Here is a 21,100-nt window from a genome sequence, read left to right on the forward strand (position 1 = left end):
CGAATTTGGGACCCTGGAGGGGGTCGTCTCAGCCCTCCAGGCAAGAAGCTAGGAGCAAGCGCGGGGCGTGCGCGCTGTTCGCGCCTGGTTGGACGCTGAGCAGTCTTCAGGCGGGGGCCGGGGGCGGGGCCGGAGGCGCCGGGGGCGGGGCCGAGGCGGCTGCAGCTGCGGGGACCCGGCCAGGGGGCGCCTCGCGCGGCAGCGGCTCGCGAGGGCGATGCAGTGAGGCCGGACCGGCGGGCGGGCGCGCGCGGGGCGGGGGCCGCGGCCGCGCTGCAGAGATGTGACTCGGGCCGAGGGCCAGCGGGAGCGTCGGCGCTGCGGGGCCGCGGGGGTCGGTGAGTGCGAGCCGTGCGGATGGGGTGGAGGGCCCTGCGGGGACCCCGGAAACTTTTCCCGCCGCAGACTTGGGAGGATTGGGGGGTCTACTTCTTGTGCTTTTCTAAGCCCCCCAAAGGGTTACTCAGCTGGGGGAGATGGGGGATCCGGGAGGGGGGACCACAGTGCGGCGGGAGAGGAGCCGTAGAGGGCGGGGCGGGGGCAGGAAAAGGCTGGAGACCTTTAATGGGGTGGGGGGTGGGGTCTGTGTACCCGGACCAGGTGGAGATCCAAGTTCTGAGGAGGGTCTGGGGGAGATCACAGGTACAGGGCAGCTGGGAGTCGTGCAGGGGAGTCCAGCCGTGCCCGGGGGACTCATCTTGGTGCGGGAGCCGCGGGCAGACTTGGGGGCCGCGCGGCAAGCCCGCGGGGGCCGAGGGAGCCGGGGGCACAAGGCTCGGGCTTTGGGGGTGAACTGCCGCACCTGTCGCAGGGGCCGGGGGCCCAGCTCGCAGCCAGTCGTGGCTGCGCACCGCGGGACAGAGGGGGACACTGCGGGCGACTCCAAGGAGGCAGAGCTGAGACCTGGGGCTGGGCGACAAATGAGGGGCGGCTGCATACAATGGCGGGGGGCTGGCGTTTCCGTTCCGACCTGGCTGGGCTGAGGACTAGCCCTGGGGTGCGTTCTCTGTCCTTGGGCGACAGCGGCTCCCCGCCCCACACATCCCGGGATCCCTACCCCCGCACCCGCCGTGGCCCCGGGGGAGCTGGTTAACCAGCCGGGGAGGAGGACACCGACCTTGCCAAGAGGACAGCCACAGCGCAGCTCGCGGGTTCCTTCCCCGGCCCTTGCTCTGTCACACCCAGGCCTAGTCAACCCCCACACACACACACACCCACACACACTTATCCCCCCTTCGCTAAGGGGGCGGCTCCTTGGAGCGCAGACAAAGGCCCCTGGAGTGTGGCGGGCAGCGGCGTCCCCGTCTGGGGCCCCGGCCCACGCGCCACATTGGCTGCCCCACTGCGCCAGGACGGGGGGCACCTGAGCAGAGCCCTGGAGGAACGGGGGGTCCTTGCAAAGACAAGAGAAGTGGGGGAGGGACTTGACACAAAAGCTCTGAACTTCTGCCAAGGAACCTTGATGCAGAAGTTTCCCGGGTGGGATGGGGACTTTCTCGGAGGATTCAGACTTGGAGTTAAGCTGCATGCAAATGGCATGTAAATAGAATGCAAATCGGCTCTGCGGGTTGGGAGCCTCCGCCAGGCCAGTTTTGTGTCGAGACTGGAGTGAACGGTTTCCTCTTTGGCCCCTGCGCTCCGTCTGAAAAGGGGTCGGCTGAGTTGGGAGGGAGTCGCCATTTGGGACACAGGCAGCAAGACAAGCGGTCTGTTAGAAAAAGCAGCTCAAAATCTTTATTGCTTAATTTGTGACTGCAGTAAATGTGCCAGCTACAGAACTGGGGCTGGGGCACTGCGGTGTGAAAAATGGACAAGCCCCTGCTCTCAGGGCACTGGGAGGTGGGCAAACAGACACTAAGGAAGGAAATAAATGGTAAGTAGATAGAACTTCAGATTGGAATAAGGGCAGCCAGGAAGATGGAACAGGGTGGTGTAAAGAGTGACAGTGATGTGTACATAGGGAAGATTGTTCTAGGGAGTGAGGCTGGAGTAGAGCCTGGCAAGATGGGGGTCCCGCCACTGGGAGATCTTGGGGAGGAGCTGAGCCAGGCAGAGGGCATGGCGAGTGCAAAGGTTTGGAGGTGGGAATGAGCTGAGAGGAACTGAACAAAGGCCTTTGTGGCTGGAACTGTAGGCAGATGGGGGGGGGGTGGCAGGGACCAGCCAGATGGCGATCATTTGGGCCACAGAAAGGAGTTTAGGTTTTATTCTCCTTGGCCCAGTGAACCCTTGGAGAGTCTTGAGCGGGAAGCCACGGGATCTGATTTTTAAAAGCTCCTCTGACCTCCACAAGGAGACGGAGAGCAGCTCCCCTTTCATTCTGCCTCGGGGCGTGGCGAGGCACCGGGAGCCTCCGAGGGGCTCCGTCCAGCTTCGGGGATGGCTTTGAGCCTGGCCAGCCTGGTGGGCCCACTCCAGGGGTGGCTCTGGTTTTTAAATGCACTCCCTGCTTTTCGGCAGTTCTAGTCCACCACAAGCAGCCCCCACCCACAGCCCCACAAGCCCTTCCACGCAGAGCGTCCTGGGGGTTCCGACTTAGTCACATTTTCTTCTCAGAATTACAGCCCAAGAGGCACCATCCACCCTGGAACGGGCAGCCAAGGATGCAATTTGCATTTAAATGATTGCTTTTATTTACAGGATTGGAGCTGCTTTGCATATTCATAGCTCACGGAGCCTGTGTTCTGGCAACCTTGTTTACTAACCTATGAGGGGTATTCATGCAAGGGCCCCCAGATAGGCTGGTGGTCTGGGCAGCATTGGGAAATGAAGGTTATGAGACAGTGTAACTTGGAAAAGATACCAGAGGGTGAGAGTGTCTATCTGGGAAAGAGTTTAATGTCAGGAAACCTTGTAACAGTTTAATCCCACTGGAGCAGGAAATGCACCAGTGGCTGTAACTGCAGGGCCGGGACAGAGTGTAACGCTGGAGTGTGTGGGGAGACCCACTCAGGCCTCATCCTGGCCCTCGGCCAGATATGGGGTGGGGGGGTCAAACTCGATGCAATGGAGAGGCCTTGGCGTCAGGAGTTGGGAGAAATGGGTTCTAGTCCCAGCTTGGCCTGTAAATCCCAGTGAGCCTTGGGCCAAGTTGCCTCACCTCTCTACCTTCATTTTCCCAACAGGACAGTGGGAATCAGGATTGTCTTTTTGGTAAGCAGGGACCCCATGTTCCCTGTGTGCCAGGCACTGTGCTGAGTACTTTTCACACCAGCCTTGTGAAGGCGGCACTATCATTCATTATCTTCATTTTATAGACGAAGAGACTGAGGGTCAGAGAGGTTACGTCATGCGCACTATCACATAGTTCTGGCTGGCTTCCCTCCCACTGAGGTCTTCCACTCTCGAGGAGACTGATGGGAGTAAGTTCTGTGCCAGGTATTCATCGGGTACTGAACTGTTAAACATGCCCAGGACTAGGAAAACCCCCTCCCCACTTGTTTGTTTTTCGTCCTTTCCATGCTCCTGCACTTCCCCCATCTTTAGAGAAGGTGGGTTTAAGATACCTGTGACCTGCTGGGCACTGGGAGGGGGATGGGTGGCCTCCTTGGAACCCTACCAGTAGCAGCCGAGTTCCAGTGTGGTTGTACGTCTTGTATCTCCTTTCCTATAGGTGGGCCGGAAGGTGGGGATGCTTCTGGGTGGCCTGGCTCTGACTCCTCGACAGAGACACTGGTTTCAGGATGCGAGGCTGGCTTGGGGTCCTCTGGCCCCAGGGCCCCTCTGGAAGGCCACCTTTCCAGCGAGGCTCCCACTTAGAGCTCCTGCTGTGGGGATCTGGAAAGTTTGAGGGGTCCCAGGACAGACCACCCCCAAAGGCATCTCCCCTTCACTCCCCCTCGGGGACCTCTTTGCTTGGTATGTGACGGGGGAGGCTGGAAACCAGTGGTGGACAAACCCCTGGGTGAGCCCCCCTTCCCGCCCCACCTCCATGGCCACTGCCCCTCCTGGAAAAGCACAGTCAGAAAAGTTCATAACCTCAGATGAGGGAGCATTTGCCAACCTTTCTTTTCTATTTAACAGACACTTCATATAATTGCCTACCCCACGTTAACTACTGTCCTAAAACTTAAGTACTAATTATTTTTGGCCACACAACAAGCCCACGTGATGCATACTGTTATCACTCCCATTTTGCAGAAGAGGAAACTGAGGCCAGAAAGGTTAAGTCAGCCGCCCGGGGTCACAGGGTGCTAGCAAGTGGCAGGGGCAGGACTGAAGCCCGAGGGTCTCACTCTGAAGTTCACACGGCCTGGGGAGCAGCGGGGCTGGGAGCGCCAGCCTGCGTGTGTGTGGCTTTCGGGCAGGCCGGCTGTCCCCACACGAGGAATCCGGCCTGCATTCCTTCCAGCCTCTGCAGGCCCCGGCTCGCCGAGAGATGGAGAGATGAGCACGCTGCTCCATCACCTGCTGGTGGCTTCTGTCCCCTCCTCGGGGGGAGAGAGGGTGTGTGTGCGTGTGTGTGAGATGCACTGTATTTAAGAGCATGTGAATGACTCACATTTCTGGGGGCCTGGCTGGCAGCAAAGGTAATTAGTATGTGAGCCGAGTCTTGCACATTCGTTCCCATTTATTCATTCCTCCTTTGGAGGAGCCGCACACCCCCTCCCACGGGTTTCTTGCCACATATTCATCCCGTCCCAGTCAGCCTGGCCTGGAGGCTGGCTCGAAACCTCATCGGGTCCTGGAGAGCTGCTCAGCTCTCGAGGGTGGAGGCCCCAGGTGGCTCATCAGCAGGACGGGGCTTACCTGACGGTGGGCGCCACCTGTTGTGTCCCTGGCAGGGGTGGGGAGGCAGAAGGTCGGGGGGGGGGCCGTGGGTCCTGGCTCCCCTGCTGCATAGTCCATGCTTCTCAAAACCCCGGGTGCCCAAGCTTCTGAGCACACCTGGGGCTTGTTGAAACACAGGGGCAGTGGCCATGGAGATGGGGCGGGAAGGGGGGCTCACCCAGGGGTTTGTCCACCACTGGTTTCCAGCCTCCCCCGTCACACACCAAGCTAAGAGGTCCCCGAGGGGGAGTGAAGGGGAGATGCCTTTGGGGGTGGTCTGCCCTGGGACCCCTCAAATGGACTCTGCATTTCTAACAAGCTCCTGGGCGTTGCTGCTGCTGTTGCCAGTTCGAGGATCAAACTTTGACTTAAACTTCTCAGGCCCTCAGTTTCTTCCTCTTTAAGAGGCAATGAGAACATCAGCCCTGCTAAGGTGACGTGAGGGTTAGAGAGCACATTTATCAATTCATTCATTCAGCAACTGGGTTATGGGCTTTGCCCACGTGCCCAGCACTGGGGAATTGGTGCAGAACAAGACAGACAGGGCCTGGGTGTTGGGAGAGGCGGGGAACAGACCAAAAGAATAATAAAATAAAATATTTGAAAATTGTGGCACATGCCGCAAAGACAAAGATCTAAAGTGCTGGCACAGAGCATAATGGGGCAGGAGAGCCTAATGTAGAGAGACTGGCCAGCCGAGGGCTCGCTGGGTGACGTTTTGAGAGCCCTGCTCTGTAGTAAGAGCCCAGTAACAATAGTACAATTGTTGGCTTCCTGGCTCCACAGCTTCTAGCTGTGTGACCTTGGACGAGCCCGCGGACCTCCCTGTTTCATTTCCTGTAAAATGGAGACAGTAACAGTGCTTGCCTCATAGTGTCGCTGTGCAGATTATAAGGTGTTAATGTACGTGGAGCGCACGGAAGAGGGCCTGGCGCCTAGGAAGCACTGTAAGAGCTAACAGTTATTGTCGTTGTTGCTGTGGCAGTGATAGAAAACTCTGCGGGGCAACTCTGACTCCCCCAGAAATCCTAGGTGCGCTGGACTAGGCTTCGTTCTGTGAGGCCCTGTGTAGCCCTCCTTGATGTCGTCCTGGACGTTGTTCTATGGAACAGTGGCTGTCACCTCATGGGCATCCTTAGCGATGATAATGACCTACTGGAGACAATTGGACCCTACTAAAGCCCCTGGCTGCCTAGATGTTGGGTAGGGAGGACTTTCTGGAAGAAGGGGACCACCTGATGTAGGAGGAATAATGGAGCTTCTTTGTTCGCAGGCAACACAAAGCCAGCTCAAACCGGCTTAATCCAAAACACGGAAGTTAATTGGCTGCCCGAGCTGCAAAGACCAGGGCACTGGCTTCAGGCATAGCTGAACCCAGCCGTTCAATGTATTAGGACTCTGTTCTGTCACTGGGCCCTTTCCTCTGGGTCAGCTTTACTCCGGGACAGGTGCTCTCCCTGTGATGGTAAATATGTCCTCTCCGGCGCCAGGCCTATATTCTTTTAGCTTATCGACCCCAAAAGAAAGAGAAGACCTCTTTCCAGTTAATTCTAGCAAATATCCTACAGCTCATTATCATGGGTCTGGTCAGAGCCATATGCCTGTCCACGAGCCAATCAGTGTGGCCAGAGGGCGGGATAAATGCTCTGATTGGCCAGGCCTGGGTCAGGTGCGCATGCTCAGTGCTGGGCCTGAGGTGGCTGCCCCAAGGGGAATCAGGAGCTCTTGTCAGAAGCAAGGGAAACGGACTCTGGGCGACAAAAACAACAGCTGTCCTGGAAGGAGGGTTCCAGCCTCAGGAATGAAAGCAGAAAGCAGGAGCGTATGCATTTCCCGTGTCAGCAGGGCGTGGGAACTAGCGACCTGACACCGCGGGAAGGACGCCGCGCAATTTCAGGAGCGTGGTCGCCATCTTGGTGTTCCCCTCGTCCCCGCTGGTTTCATGTTGGGGCTGGAAGGCCGCTCAGGGAGCGGGAGGAGCGGGGGAAACCAAGTCCCGGTTTGCAGCCAGGCCTGGAGAGAGGCGATCCCCCCAAGAGAGTGAGCGGAGGCCGCGGGAGAAGGCCAGGTTCTTGCAAGGAAGGGCCGGGAGTGCAGGCCCGAGGCGGAAGGCCTGGCTGGTGACCTGGCCTCTTCCATCCACTGTGTCCTCACGTGTGCAAGCCAGGCTCGCTCAACCTCAGCGCTGTTCACGTCGGGGCCGGATAATTCTTTGTTGTGGGAGGGCCGTCCTGTGCACTGTAGGATGCTTAGCAGCATCCCTGGCCTCTCCCCACTAGATGCCCATTGCACCCCCCTCTCCAGTTGCGACGACCAAAGATGCCCCTAGGTGTGGCCAAATGTCCCCTGGGGTCAAAGTCGCCCCTGGTTGAGAACCACTGGCGTAGAGGGTCTTGGGGAGAGTTGGGGAGAGGGTTGGTGGTCAAGACTCCAGAAGCACATTCCTACCCATCATCCTCCCAGCCCCCCAGGGGGTGAACTTGGCTGAGGGGTGACCTAGAGAGGCTGCGTGGGGTGTGTCCTGTTGTCACTTGCTGAGAAGTCTCTTAGTCCCCTTTGCCACTGATGAGAAATCTGAGGGAAGCCCACTGGAGGCCCCTCCACGGTGTCGGGGCAGATGGCATTTTGTTCTGACATACCCGCTTCTCAAACTGTCATTCCCAGTGTGCTTCCAGGACCTTACGATAAGCAGCTCTGGAGAGGACAGTATTTTTCCAAAGGGTGGTACGTTGGGATATGCCAGTGGGTAGACAACATGAGTTACATCAACAAGCATTTTAAAATTTCAGGAGATAAGTATTTCAATGTGTTGCGTTTTCTTTGAACTCAAGTCAATTTCAAGGACTCAGTGAGTCAGTTAAGTAAATAACTGTGCCGGTGGTGTGTAGACGAGGCATAAATAGCTGAGGTGGCACTCCAGTGAGTGACCTGGCAGGGCCACGAATGGTGGCTGGACCGTGGGCAGGATTGCCATTGTCTAGGGGCATCCTCAACCCTAATTTGCCCGAGTGGGATGCTGGGATGCTTGTTTAAGAAGCGTCTCTCACCAGAACGCCTTCCGACCCGAGCCTGCCTTCTCTCATCTATAGGAAAAGGAGACGGTCCCTGTAGCACCAGGCTCCTTCTCGTTTGGCAGCATCAATAATTCATCCCAGTTGATGGCCTCACGGCCAAGGCAGGATCGGAGCTGCTCACAGGATCCCATAAAGGAAAAGAGAGAGAGGTGGTCGATACCGCATTTACTTAAGGAAGCCCCAGGGACGGGCAGGAGCTGCCGGGAGGTGGCTGGTGACAGCCCCACGTGTGGGTGGAGCTAAGGCAGTGAGTCTGGCTTCAGATGCCTGGAAACGGGCATCAGAGCTGAGCTGTGCAGACCGTGGCTTTCTGAAGCCCAGGCTGCCTTTAAAAGCCAGGAGCTGGAGGCGGTGGGGTAGAGGAAAGAGTCCTGGTGAATGAAGCTCTCGTTCAGTCGGTGTTTGCTATGCATCTGCTTTGTGCCAGCGCTGTGTGCCAGAGCTTGAGTGTACTGGGGATTTTGCCCCCCAGGGGACATTTGTCAGTGTCTAAGGATCTTTTGGGTTGTCACAATTGGGGGAGGGGGTGTGCTTCGGGCATCTGGTGGGTCGAGGCCAGGGATGCTCCAAAACCTCCTGCAATGCACAGGACAACCCCCACCACAAAGAATGACCAGGCCCCCAATGTCAACAATTCCAAGATTGAGAATCCCTGGTCATGCTGATGAACAAGAGAGACAGTGTCCTGTCCTCCTGCAGCTGCTGGAGAAGGACAGGAAGGGAAGAGAGGCGGAAGGGATGGGAGAAACAAAGTCAACAGGCAGAAAAAATGACAGATACGATTAGAGCTAAGGAAGAAATAGACAAGAGGCTCCGGTGGAGAGGAACGGGGGTGTGACGTCAGCCAGGGTCTGAGTGGATGACATTAAAGCTGAGACCATGAAGGGGAGGAGCAGTTTTCCGTGAAAGGGGTTGGGGGGGGGCGGTGTTTACGCAGAGGGAGCTGGGGCAGGGGCAAGAGGAGACCTGGGTAAGCCCATCCCCGTGGCTGCCACGTGGAGTCCAGCATGCATGGGGGCCGGAGAGCATGCCGAGGAGAATCCTGCAGGCACCGCCGGGGGAGGTGGACTGGCGTGGAGCGAGAGGATGGATTCTGGGGAGATCTTTGGAGGAGGAGGGTGGGATGAGTGAGGGGAGAGGGAAGGGGTGGCACCCAGGAAGACCGATTATTTTGGATTTACTACATTTGACACGAGGGGATGCTTCTAGAAGCTGGGTGGTGTGACCTTGGGCAAGTATCCTAAGCTCCTGGAGACCCTGTTTTGTCACCAGTGTGAGGACAGGATGTGTCGAGTGCCTGGCCTAGAGTGAGTCATTGGGAACTGTTAGCTGTTACCATTGAGAGACTGAAAAGGGGCGATCCGTGCCATTCTCTCGGCACAGTGCTTGGCCCGTGGCTGTCTCTTTAAAGTTTCATTTTATTCTCTTATTTTGAAAAGGTCAGACATGGCACAGAATATAAAATTCAAAGAACACAAAAGAGTATACAGAGAGAGTGTCTCCCCCCACTCTGTTCTCCAGCCAATAGCGCTGATGATTCATGGTTGTTCACGGGGCCAGGCCAAGGGTGCAGATGTGAGCTGGAATACCCCCAGTGAGGGGCTGTGCTGCCTGGAGAATGGGGTGCCTTTTCCTGAACTGTCCAAAGATGCCATGTGGGCTAGCAGGTTAGAAATGAAGTAGGTCTTCTTAAAGAATTCAGGAGAGTGGGAGTTTTACAATGAATTGATTTTTTTCTCCCCTGTCCCCAACTTTTCTGGAACATTGGTGGTGTCAGAGAGAAACATGAGAGCCCACGAGGTGGTCGCCTTCCTCCTGCTCTTCGTGATTGCCTCCGGGGCCTCTGAGAACGCCAGCACGTCCCGGGGCTGCGGGTTGGACCTCCTCCCTCAGTACGTGTCCCTGTGCGACCTGGACACCATCTGGGGCATCGTGGTGGAGGCAGTGGCCGGGGCGGGTGCCTTGATCACGCTGCTCCTGATGCTCATCCTGCTGGTGCGGCTGCCGTTCATCAAGGACAAGGAGAAGAAGGACCCCGTGGGCCTCCACTTCCTCTTCCTCCTGGGGACCCTGGGCCTCTTCGGACTGACGTTCGCCTTCATCATCCGGGAGGATGAGACTATCTGCTCCGTGCGCCGGTTCCTGTGGGGCGTCCTCTTCGCGCTCTGCTTCTCCTGCCTGCTGAGCCAGGCATGGCGCGTGCGGAGGCTGGTGCGCCACGGCAAGAGCCCGTCGGGCTGGCAGCTGGTGGGCGTGGCGCTGTGCTTGATGCTGGTGCAGGTCATCATTGCCATCGAGTGGCTGGTGCTCACCGTGCTGCGCGACGAGAAGCCGGCCTGCGCCTACGAGCCCATGGACTTCGTGATGGCCCTCACCTACGACATGGTACTGCTTGTGGCCACCCTGGGGCTGGCCCTCTTCACGCTGTGCGGCAAGTTCAAGAAGTGGAAGCAGAACGGGGTGTGCATCCTGGTCACTGCCTTCCTCTCCGTGCTCATCTGGGTGGCCTGGATGACCATGTACCTCTTCGGCAATGCCGAGCTGCGGCAGGGGGATGCCTGGGGCGACCCCACCCTGGCCATCACGCTGGTGGCCAGCGGCTGGGTCTTCGTCATCTTCCACGCCATCCCCGAGATCCACTGCGCCATCCTGCCTACCCCGCAGGAGAACACGCCCAACTACTTCGACACGTCGCAGCCCAGGATGCGGGAGACGGCCTTCGAGGAGGACGTGCAGCTGCCGCGCACCTACATGGAGAATAAGGCCTTCTCGATGGATGAGCACAACGCAGGTAAAGGGGTCGCCACCCCGCTGGGGCCATTGGTCCCAAAAGGACTCTCTTCTTGCTCTCTGGGGGAAGGGGGGTCCCTGGGGCAGTCCTGGCAGATCAGAGCCCACAGATGCTGACCTCTGTGCTGAAACTGGCTCAGAGATAGGCTTGTATTTAGCAGTTTTTCCTATCAATTGCCGACTAATTTAATATAAAAAGCCATGTTTCTGGCTTCTTTTGAAAAGTCGGATCTGGCAATGCTGGGCTGCCATTCCCACCTGGCAGCAACTGTCTGGTGCTGGTGGGAAGGCAGGAACCCCTCACCAAGTTTTGGCTGCCCCTTTAGATGGGAGGGGGGATCCATTCTCTTTACCACACTCCCCACCACTCCCTATTGTTCCCTGACTCTGCCACTCTAACATATTCACATGAATTCCCTGGCTCCCTGGAAGTGTTTGAGTTTGCACGTGGGTGCTAGATGGATGCAGGGGGTGGTGAAGCGCACTGCTCATGTCCCCTCCTTACATCTGTCACCAGAAGTGTATGAATTTGGGCCCTGGAGTCACGCATCTGGGTTCAAATCCTGTCTCTGCTACTTCTACATGTGTGGCTTTGAGCAAATTACTTAACCTCTCTGTGCCTCAGTTTTTCTCGTCTGTAAAATAGAAATAATGAGAGAACGTAGCCCGTAGAGCGGTTGTGAGAAGTACCATCCAGAGGGCTACCCTGGGCCCCGGCATGTTGGGTGGGCGTCTTGGTTGGGTCCCCTGAAAGCAGAGCCTGAGACCTGGGTGCAGAGTGGTCCCTGCAAGGGAGCGGGCAGGGAGAACGAGGGCGGAAGGCAGACAGAGGCCAAAACAGGAGCGTCGATGGGCTGGGTACCGCCGCGGGCGGCTGGGGCTCCGTCCTGCCAAGGACACGTGTAGAACGCGCCTCAGAATTGACCCTCGAGGGACAGGATGCTGCAGCATCTGTGCACCCGCTCCTGTCTCCCTCTGTCATGAACATCCCCCGTTAGTCTGGAAAATGGGCCGAACGCACTCCGTTGGCTTCCGAGGCAGAAAAGCAGAGACCTGGTGGGCGCTTGAGGTGGAGGTTTTCCGGGTGCCCAGGCCTGTGCCACCTCTGCGGCAGGATTCAGAGGTGAGCCCAGAGAATGCGGCCTGGGATCCCCTGCTACAGATGCTCGAGAAGTATCTCTTAGCATCAGTACTTAAAGTGAGTCAGCCAGGTGCCCAGCACTTGAGACTAAATAAAATTGCGTTTTCTCAGTTACCTGAAGATTTATCAGGGGCTACGATAATACTAATAACAACAATCAGTAGCAGCAGCGGTGATCATTACCCATATAGTCACCATTTATTGAGCGCTGTGTGCCAGGCACTCTTCTGAGTCCTTAACCCACATTATCTCAGTAGTTCTCCACTCCACACAATGAGATGGGTCCTGTTATTACCCCATCTTATAGATGAATAAATGGAGCCTCTAAAAGGACGCACAGCTAGGAGGTGGCCCATTCCAGGCGGTCATGGTCCCCTTTGCAGTGACCCCCACCCCCCCGGCGCCTGGGCACTGCTCACTGGCTGGTCGTACCGCAAAGTCAACCTTGTTGGGTTGAGTCCCGAGGCCCAGAGCGTAGCCTGCCTGTTCCCTGCAGGCCAGGGAAGCACACTCAGCCATCAGATCCTCCACAGCCCCCCGCTGTCCTCTCCCCACCTGATGTGCCCAGCTTCCTAGCACCCCAGCTCCTGGCCAGACCCACAGGAGGGAACAGCAGTGGCCCTGCCTGTGGATAGAGTCAGCAGGCCTGGCGTGGCGTTTATCAGAGCTACATCCTTCTTACTGGAAAGCCCCAGGCCAGGAAGCCGTGTTTGTCGAGAGGTTTGGCAGGGATGAGCATCTGCTCGGGTGGGGCTGACTCCCCAGTTGCCAGGAGAAGATGGGCTCAGGCTGGGAACCACCACTGGGAGCCCAGAGGGCCCTCCAGGGGGTGTGATGAGCAGAGGCCAGGGTCCTGGTGGAGCCTCCTGTTCCCCGGCTCCTCCTGGAACAGGAGCCTCTTTATCTGAGACCCATAGACTCCCCTGGACCTCAAAGGTAGCGAGAACTCCTGAAATGCTGTAAATTTTTATACCTTCATTGGGGAATTGGTCTATTGCTTTTTCAGGTTCTCAGAGCCATCTGTGAGCCCAGAAGGTTGAGGACCAGTGTTGTTGAACGTGATAGTCTAGTTTCCTTGCAGTGAAATGGAGATGCTTGAACTACCCAAGTATTGGGGTCTTCAGAGGTAGGGTGGCTAACCTTTACGGGTACTTGTCACGGACCAGGTACTGTTCTGAGCATTTTAGTGGCTAATCTCATTTAATCCCTGCAGTATCCCATCAAGGTCTGTCTTGCAGACAGGAAACTAAGGCACAGGGAGGCTAGGCGACTGGCCCAAGAGGCAGAGCCAGGGTTTGAACCCAGGCGGGCTGCCTCCAGAGCCCACACGCCCAACCACTCTGCCACAGAGTTACTCTTCTCCTCTTAAAGCATTTTCGCGTCCCTCATCTCACCAACGTGGCAGGACAGCTCTGCGTTGAGAACACAGGGATTATCAGTCCATTTTACAGAGCAGGACACTGAAGTCCGGGGTGTCAGGCCGCTCGTTTGAGCTCACACTGTAAGTGCACAACAGAGCAGGGAGGGGGAACTTGGTTTCCTGAAGCGCATTCCGTGCCTCCTTTCCTGTGAAAACGCAGCCAGTACTGCACATCCACGTAAGATCCAGACAGCTCAGGGATCTGGGCCCCAGGGGGGTACCGGCAGCACCAAGGCTGGCCCGGGGGGATGGGGGCCCAGAGGCGCCCACAGCCCATCTCTTGCACACTCTGACACAGTCCAAAGCCAAGTAAGTTGTCTTTCAGTCCCCCCCTTTCTTTTCCAAAACAAAACTAGCTTTATTATTTCTTTCCGATGATAAAGGATCAACAACAATCATGTAGAAGGTTCAGCGAGTAAACATACTAAAAATTGCTCAAAATCCCGTTGCCCAAAAGCAACTACTGCTGACTGCTCCCATCTTGCCAGATGTCTTTCAATGAGCACACAGTCTCCCTTCCTCACTGTCTCTCACATGTGTGCACGTACGCGCATACACACACACACGACAATCTCATAGAGCAGTTCTTAACCTGACTGCACATTAGAATCACCGGGCAGCTTACAAAAATGACCAGTGCCTGCCCCTCATTCTGACTGAGTCAGTCTGTTGGGCTTAGGGTTTTTTTTTTGTTGTTTTGTTTTGTTTTTGTGAGGAAGATTGGCCCTGGGCTAACACCCGTGCTCATCTTCCTCTACTTTATATGGGACACCGCCACAGCATGGCTTGACAAGTGGTGCCTTGGTCCAAGCCCAGGATCTGAACCTGTGAACCCCGGGCTGCTAAAGCTGAGCGCGCGCACTCAACCACTGCGCCACCAGGCCGGCCCCAGGCTTAGGTATTTTTTAAGCTCTCCACATGACTCTTAAGATGTCACCAAGTGAAAAGCAGTGGTCTGAGTGGCGTTCTGCAGCGAGCTTGCTCAAATCTGTATGACATCATGGATGGGGGCCTCTCTAGCTCAGGGACTGCAGAGCTGTGGCTTTTCACGATGCACAGCTGTCCATCGGGCACCCTAATTTTTTTTTCCCATCTCCAGCTAGTGGCTATTCTGCTTGTTTCTGGCTTTCCATATAAGTAATGCTGCAATGAACATTCTTACCCATGCATCTTTGTGCCTTTGATCAGTTAACTCCTTGCAAAAAAACTTCCTAGACATGCATCAAAGAGTCTGCACCTTTAAATCTTGATATATACTGCCAGATGCCCCCCCAGAAAGGCAGACTAATTTACTGTCCCCCCATATATTTGTCTCATAATTGTATGAGAGCTTGATTTCCCCACCTCTTCACCAACCTTGGATGTTAGCAGACGTTGTGTGTGTGTGTGAGGAAGATTGACCCTGAACTAACACCTGTGCCAATTTTCCCCTATTTTGTATGTGAGACGCCACCACAGTGTGGCTTGATGAGCGGTGTGTAGGTCCACGCCCAGGATCCAAACCCACTAACACCAGGCCGCCAAAGCGGAGCATGTGCAAACTTAACCACTATGCCCCCAGGCTGGCCCCAGCAGACTTTTTTTTTTAATAGCCCTGTTTTACATCATCCCAAGTGTATGTCACCAGAATTCACATGGGACCAGGCAGGGTGGGCCCCAGGCAAAGCCTGTTCCCTCAGAAAGCTCCGGTAGCCTAAACTGGAGTCCTGGCTAGGACTGCCTTGGTTCTAGAAACCCTTGCTTTGCAGGCTGGGGAATGCCGGGCACGCCCCCTCACCACGGTGGGAACAGCTGCTGTCATCTTTGGTGCTGGCCTCAGCCAGCTTGTATTTTAGGGAACTGGGCCCCATGGGGGCCTTGCCTAGGAGCTACAGTTGGCCCTGGTTCTCTTGCGTTTTAGCCAGCCAGCCTTTCGGGCTCTCTTCCCTTGAGAGCCCGTCCCTGACATCTTCAAGGGATGGGAAGGGCATTCCCCAGGCTGGCCTCTGGCTCAGCCAAGCCCCGACAGCCTCCGCTCCCGTGTTTCCTTCCCCTGCATGTGACTGCAGATATAAACAACTTCATCAGCCTCGTGCATATTAATAAGTATCAACAAGGCATGAGGTAGGTGATAAAAAATTAAAATACACTGAAGGATGTAGCACCTCAGATCACATCTTGGAAAGCGTTAACAAGCGCATTAAATATTCACCTTTCAAAGGAGCAGTAAAGGCAAGTGTTCTTTCTTCTGTTAGGGGATTTGGGCTCTCGGATCTCCTGAAGGCCAAGAGCTATTTAAACTCTGACTCTGAGCTTCCCAGTGGAAGGCCTTGAGTCAGCTGTGGGGGCAGGGCCAAACTCGCCTCACTTGCAGACTCTAGACGGGAGAAGGCTGGCATTCAACCTATGAACTTCAATTCCTGTGGGGACCCCTGTATGAGTGAACCCAGCTTGCCTTTCAGAGCTGGCCCAGGTCAGAGTGGGGTGTTAGTTGGGATTCCTGAAGTTGCAAGTAATAAAAAAATCGGATTTGAATTGACTTAAGCAAAAAAAAAACAAAAAACAAAACAACAACAAAAATAATGTACTGTGGTCAGGCTTCAGGAACAGTTAGATCCAGGAGGCTCAGGTGATGACTAGATTTGGTCTCTCTCCATCTCTTGGCTCTGTTAGCATCGTGGCAGCCCACAGCTCTAAGCTTGCACAGAGTCCCAGTAGAAAAGAGGAACATTTCCCAGGATGCTTGAGCAAAAATCCCAGAGTTAGCTCTGATTGGACTCAATTGTCCTTCCCTGAACCAATCAGTGTGGCTGGGGAGATGTGACGCCCTGATTGGCCCAGCTTAAATCACATGCCCACCTGGAGGCCAGGGGAGAAGGCAGTTGTAGCCAACACTCAGGCCTAGACTGTGGGAGGGATGTTTACCAGAGGACCACCACAAATAACCACTACAGAGAGGAGTGCTGGGGCCAGCGCACTTCACAGATGGCTTGTAGAGTCGAGCCTTTGTTTCTTCGAGGAGAATATGCTGGAGCCAGATTCCCCCACCACAGCTGGCCAGGTTTCTGTGTGATGAGGAAAGCTGTGCTGTGCTCTCTTCAAGCAGGTGTCCGCTGAGAAATGAGACTAGTCTCCTCCATGGACTGTCTCCTCCATCTCCCGGTGCTGCTGCCCAGCTCCCTCTTCTCTGCTTCCCGAAACAGGCATCTCCTTGCTCAACACGTGCATAACGAGCTGCTTGAAGGGGACGCTAAAGCAAAAGAGGTTTTCATGGGGCCAGCCCAGTGGTGTAGTGGTTAACTTCACGTCATGTGCTCTGCTTCAGCAGCTGGGGGTTCACAGGTTCAGATCCCAGGCACAGACCTACACACCGCTCATCTAGCCATGCTGTGTCAGTGTCCCACATACAAAATAGAGGAAGATGGGCACAGATGGTAGCTCAGGGCCAATCTCACTCACCAAAAAAAAAGAGATCTTCATAAGTATGTCTTGGAACATGGATTTCCTACCCTGCCTCAGGTTCTTTGATCAGGTGTGGGCTGAGCTGCCCCTAATGTCACTTAAATTCAAGATTCTTCTAAGTAACTAAGTGTGATGGTTACAAACATAGCATCTGGAGCCAGTGTAGTGTGATGGTTAAGAACGCAGATTCTCTGCCTGGGTTCAACTGCTGGTTCTGCCACTTACCGGCTGTGTGACCTTGGGCAAGCCACTTAATCTCTCTGTGCCCTATGTAAAGTGGAATAATAAAAGTACCTATTATGCTGTGAAAAGTCAATGACTTAATATATGTAAAGTACTTTCCCCAGTGCCTGGCTCCTGGTTGGCACTCTGTGGAGGTTAACTATATTACTGAGGTGATTTTAGTCCCTACCCCGAGTAATTGGTAAAAATCCCAAACTCGCTTGCTACTTTTGAGCCAGAAAAATGACTCCCTTTCAAGGAAGACTTTTAAGTGAGGCTTTTCTTAGCAAAGCAAGATTAGTGCCTTCAGTGAGAAGGAAGATAATGAAGATGCCATCTCATAATTGAGATGGACTTTGGTTTTTGTTGGGTTTTTTTCATAGTGCTTCTACTTTATTATTTTTTAATAGACTGTTTTTTAGAGTAGTTTTAGATTTACAGAAAAATCGAGCAGGAGATACAGGCAGTTCCCACATGTCCCCTCCTCCGGTTTCCGCTTCTATTCACAGCTTGTGTTAGTGTTACATTTTTTTGTTGATGAATCAATACTGATACATGATTACTAACTGAAGTCCATCATTTACATTTTTTTTTTCTTGTGAGGAAGATCAGCCCTGAGCTAACATCTGCCAATCCTCCTCTTTTTTTTCTTTTTTTGCTGAGGAAGACTGGCCCTGGGCTAACACCCATGCCCATCTTCCTCCACTTTATATGGGACGCCGCCACAGCATGGCTTGACAAGTGGTGCGTCGGTGCGCGCCCGGGATCCAAACCTGCGAACCCCGGGCTGCCGCAGCGGAGCACGCGCACTTAACCGCTTGCGCCACCGGGCCGGCCCCCATCATTTACATTTTAGAGGTCACTCTTTGTTTGTACATTCTCTGGGTTTGGATGGATGCATGTCATGTATCCGCCATGAGAGTGTCGTACAGAAGAGTTTCATTGCCCTAAAACTGCCCCTAATCATCATCACCTCCCAGCCCCTGGCAACCACTCATCTTTTTCCTGTCTCTCTAGTTTTGCCTTTTCCAGAAGATTGTAGTTGGATTCATACAGCCTGTAGCTCTTACAGACTGGCTTCTTCACTTAGCATATAGATAATATGCACTTAAGTTTCCTCCATGTCTTTTTGTGTAATTTGGTTTTTCTTCACAAAAAAGGCGATGTAGTTCTCTAAAAGTACACAGCAGTAAGAAACACCGTTTGCCCACCTTTCAGAGGTAAAAAGTGCTGACGTTCTTTGCATCTTTGCTTCAGATCTCTGTTTTTTCCTGTTTAGAAATAACCCCACCAAGGGGTTGAAGTCCCTCTGTTCTCTTCCCTCTCACTTTGCCGTGAAGACGACCTCTGTCGTGTACTCGATGTCTGGGTTCTTAGGGCTGTCCGCCTCTGCGTGTATCAGAAACAGCGAACAGTGCTGGGAGTGTGATGTTGAGCTGGACATGAATGGCATTCTGGGTGAGGAGGTCTTTGTCAGAGGAGACCTTCTGAGGGATGCGGAGGTGTTTCCTTGTCACCCGTGGCCCCCAGAGCTGGGGGGGGGCAGGTGCAGGCTCAACTCTGGGTCCCCTCCCCGCCAGAGCAGCCTGCGCCCTGGATTCTACAAACTTCCCAACCCACGGAGATGGGTCAGGCTCCAAGAGAGCCAGAGAACAAAGCGCCTTTGTGACTTTTGTTTGGAATCAGGCTTGTGACAAAGGGGAGGATTGGGGGGGGCGTGCCTGGAGCATGATGTTGATGCAGGGGAGGAAAACAAAATTGTGTCTTTTTTTTTTGGTGGTGCGCTGCCTCTCCCTCCTTCCCCAGCTCTCCGCACGGCAGGATTTCGCAACGGCAGCTTGGGAAACAGACCCAGCGCTCCATTTAGAAGCAACGTGTATCAGCCGACTGAGATGGCCGTTGTGCTCAATGGCGGGACTGTAAGTATCAAGAGGTGACGTTTTGGCAGGAAGCCCCAGAGCGGTCACTACTAGGGAGCAGCTTCAACAGGGACACACTGCTCTATGGAGGCTGCTTACGGGGCCTGCAAAGACCGCGGCTCAAGTCGACACCCCTTGCAGCTAGAATGCATGCAGTGCTTCCATTTTCTTCTTTCCCTCTCTGCCCCCCTTCTCCACGCACAGAAAATCCTCCTATACGTAGTTAACCATCTGTAGATTTGTCTGAAAGAGTCCTCATTTCTTGGGGCTCTTGTACCTAAGGAATTCTCTGGCTTCCATTATACAGAAGGTGCCCCCTCCCTCTCCCTGGAGGTGACTCTTAGGAACCCCCAGAATTATGAAGCCCTGGCAGATTGTGCTGACATCCAACCTAGCTTAGCCCCTTGCCCCCGTTCCACCCTCTCTGTCCCCCAGCTGGGTACCGCATCCCCCCACCCCCACTCCTTAAGAGATGTCTTAAGAAATCAAAGTGATTCTCATTTCTCTCCCTCGGACAAAAAAACAGGTTTACTATCTGATGCCAAACAGACCTTGAGCAGAACTGTCATCCTTTACCCTTTGCCTCTGTGGAATGACATCATTTTGTTTTTCCAGCAATCCAAGACACACCCTCATTCCCGCATTTAATTTCCAGACATAGCTACATGCTTTCAGAAACAGCGCACGAGCCAGTTTACACGTGTAAATTGGATTTCCATTCTTTATATCATGTGCCAATTCCATAACTCAACCTGAGTTGGTTTTTTATTTTTTGTGTTTTTTTTTTAATGTAAGTCAGTGACGGTCTTTGCTCTCTGGAGGGAATTTAGGTTTTCCCAGCCTTTTGAATGGTGTGCGAGGCATTGGTTTGCACTGGTTGGGATCGGGCTCAAAAATAAATAGACTCACAGATTTGCATTGTAAAGACCCCCTGCCACCCATTGGGCTGTTTTATTGTGGGATGCCAAGAAAAGGCTGACTTGCCAGCATAACCATAACAAATATGTTACAAAGCGGGCCCCTCAGTCATTGTTAAGCCCTCCTGGTCCCTTCAAGGCCAGTGCGCTTAAAAACACCCTGGACTTAGAAAGTGAAGTGGGTTTTCGGGTAAGGAAACGTTCATTCAGGGTGCATGGTTACAGAACAAGGGAGATGGCCTTCCCAAGAACGGAGCAGCGTAACACAGTAGCTGCTGCTTTTCTTGGGAATTACTCAGCCTGTTAGGACAAGGCAAGGTAACTCATCTGGGGCACGTTGTTAACGAACTGGTTTCTGATGTTGACTTTGCAAAGCACGGAGTTCTTAGTGTGTTATCCTTTTTCCAGATCCCAACTGCTCCGCCAACTTACACTGGAAGACACCTCTGGTGAAAGACTTTAAGTTCCAGAGAGTAAGAATCTCTCTTCCCGATTTTATTCCCTGGCTGTGTCTTTCTTGAGGGAGAAGTCAGTAACAGTAGCTGCACAAGGCCGCCTTGCAGCCAGGAGATTTGGAAATCCTAGACGAGGGGATTTCCTGTAAATGTGAACACTGCTGAACCGAAAGGCTAACACCGACTGCCCTCCCCTCCCCCGCCACACACACACACACACACACACACCCACCCACCCCACACACACACACACACCACACACACACACACACACCACACACACGCACACACACACACCACACACACACACACACACACACACACACACACACACACGTAATACCAAACCAACCTCAACCCCGCAAACTAAAGCAAAGCTATTTGCAAATAGTATTAGGCTCACTCGAAAATGTGGCTGGAAGACTGTTTCATCCTCCGGGGGTAGAACAGAACCACATTCACAGCTGGTGGGCCAGGCTGGTGTTGGTTGATAGGGAGGTCCCCATACTATTGCCCTTTCAGCAAGTGCTGGACCCCAGGTGGCCTCTTGGAGGTGACCATTTCTTTGAGGAGGACTAATGGGGACTTAGTGACCATCATGCTTGTTGGTTTGCACATTTCAGGGGGTTCAGGAGCAGTTAAGGGGGTTGTGGGTGTGATGCCAAGGCTAGGCCCAAGTGAATCGTGGGGCGAGCTTTACAGCCAGTAGTGGTGGAGGGACCCTGCCATGTGCCAAAGAAGAGAAGGCTAGCTGGGAGTTAAGTGACCATCACATTGAGAATGCTCTGGCGTCTCTGGTGGGAAAGCGAGCCCTCCTCCCTCCCTGGTGGAGCCATAGCGCTGTTCTGGCTTGGGCAGCAGTCTCCGTCCTCCCTCTCCTCTCCCTCTTCCCGCACTGACCAGTGCTCCTCCAAGCCCTTTCCCAGTTGTATTTCCATGTTCATTTCAAAA

General features: G+C 54.3%; 1 protein-coding gene across 2 annotated transcripts; it reads left to right on the forward strand.

Moving 5' to 3' along the window:
• The first annotated feature begins 244 nt into the window (after window positions 1–244).
• Window positions 245–20,379, forward strand: GPRC5B (G protein-coupled receptor class C group 5 member B). 2 transcript variants are annotated; one of them, XM_058569935.1, is made up of 4 exons: window positions 245–338; window positions 9,622–10,635; window positions 18,665–18,777; window positions 20,103–20,379. In XM_058569935.1, the coding sequence occupies exons 2-4, from the start codon at window positions 9,630–9,632 to the stop codon at window positions 20,145–20,147; spliced, it is 1,164 nt and encodes a 387-aa protein (XP_058425918.1). In that variant the 5' UTR covers window positions 245–338; window positions 9,622–9,629; the 3' UTR covers window positions 20,148–20,379. The 2 variants fall into 2 exon arrangements, with proteins under 2 accessions (XP_058425918.1, XP_058425917.1); XM_058569934.1 differs by lacking the exon at window positions 245–338 and adding an exon at window positions 1,457–1,873.
• The last annotated feature ends 721 nt before the right edge of the window (window positions 20,380–21,100 follow it).

This window comes from Diceros bicornis, chromosome 26 (genome assembly GCF_020826845.1).
Source record: "Diceros bicornis minor isolate mBicDic1 chromosome 26, mDicBic1.mat.cur, whole genome shotgun sequence".
Lineage (NCBI taxonomy): Eukaryota > Metazoa > Chordata > Mammalia > Perissodactyla > Rhinocerotidae > Diceros > Diceros bicornis.

Coding starts and splice junctions, on each gene's coding strand:
- GPRC5B (XM_058569934.1), top strand. CDS start 1,807: ATGGACAAGCCCCTGCTCTCAGGGCACTGGGAGGTGGGCAAACAGACA. Junction 1,874..9,621: donor ACTAAGGAAGGAAATAAATG/GTAAGTAGATAG, acceptor TGGTGGTGTCAG/AGAGAAACATGAGAGCCCAC. Junction 18,778..20,102: donor TTGTGCTCAATGGCGGGACT/GTAAGTATCAAG, acceptor TCCTTTTTCCAG/ATCCCAACTGCTCCGCCAAC.